Source organism: Wasmannia auropunctata, unplaced genomic scaffold, assembly GCF_000956235.1.
Source record: "Wasmannia auropunctata unplaced genomic scaffold, wasmannia.A_1.0 LD315090.1, whole genome shotgun sequence".
Classification (NCBI taxonomy): Eukaryota; Metazoa; Arthropoda; class Insecta; order Hymenoptera; family Formicidae; genus Wasmannia; species Wasmannia auropunctata.
In genome coordinates, this window is record NW_012047800.1 from 1 (window position 1) to 967 (window position 967).

A 967-nucleotide genomic window follows, 5' to 3' on the forward strand; every position below is an offset into this window, starting at 1 on the left:
GCTCTTCCGATCTAAGTATCATTTTATCATTGAATTCACCTCATTATTCATTGAATGTTAAAATATGTAAGAATAAAATGATACTTAGGGTACGTTTATACATCATGCATGAAACGGAATGCACGTATTATAATTCACTTTATTAATAGTTAGACGCTAGGTTGGGTTAACCAGTGTGTTTTTTTTTAGACCAATCTTTTTTGTTGCAACTAGTTGAAAATTGCAAATTGCAAACAAATGCATCAAAAGAAGTACCAGCACATGAAGTTTCAGTAGATGCAGTACCAGTATTAAAAGAGCCAGACGATGCGGTTGACGAAAACAATCCAGGTAAATGAAGTTTATTTTAAAATTAATTAAATAAAAAATCAGCTTATATATTGCAAGACAATAAGAAAAGGTTTAACGGCCAAGAAACAAACATTATTATTTTATAATAGTTGTGTTTATTTTTTATTTTAATACTTTTAGATAAGACAAAGGGATTTATGTGGCCGGATAAGGCAGTACTTCTCTTACTCGAACTGTATAGAGAAAGGGAGCAGGATTTTTTGAGCGGAATGAAGCGCAATAATAAAATCTGGGCCGAAATTGCTGCTTCAATAAAAGAAACGGATTGTTGCGAAATTTTTTTTGTTGCGATCATTTTCCTTCGTACTTTACTCGCCATTAATTTACAATATAATGGGTGCTTTCCAACAAGAAGAGCCTGGTGTTACACAGTGTGACACAGAGAGACACTGTAAAATATAGTAATTGGAACACTAAAGTTACCAAACACGACCACTAGAGAGCGTAAAAGACTGACTAAAGAAGGAAGAACACGAGCGAGAAGCAAAACAACGAGCGCAAATTTATTATTTCGTAACAATCGTAACGAACTGTTATTCTTAACTACGGTAAATTTCATATATGGATTATATCGACACGTTGATATATTAAAGCGTAGTAAAATGGAAATATTGTA

General features: G+C 32.8%; 1 protein-coding gene across 1 annotated transcript; it reads left to right on the forward strand.

Annotated features, from left to right (window-relative positions):
* Positions 1-189: 189 nt before the first annotated feature.
* Positions 190-939, forward strand: LOC105460821 (the record flags this gene model as incomplete). Its single annotated transcript, XM_011707311.1, has 2 exons — positions 190-330; positions 472-939. Coding segments are annotated over 2 exons (398 nt in total), but the record flags the coding sequence as incomplete, so codon positions are not given.
* Positions 940-967: the final 28 nt, after the last annotated feature.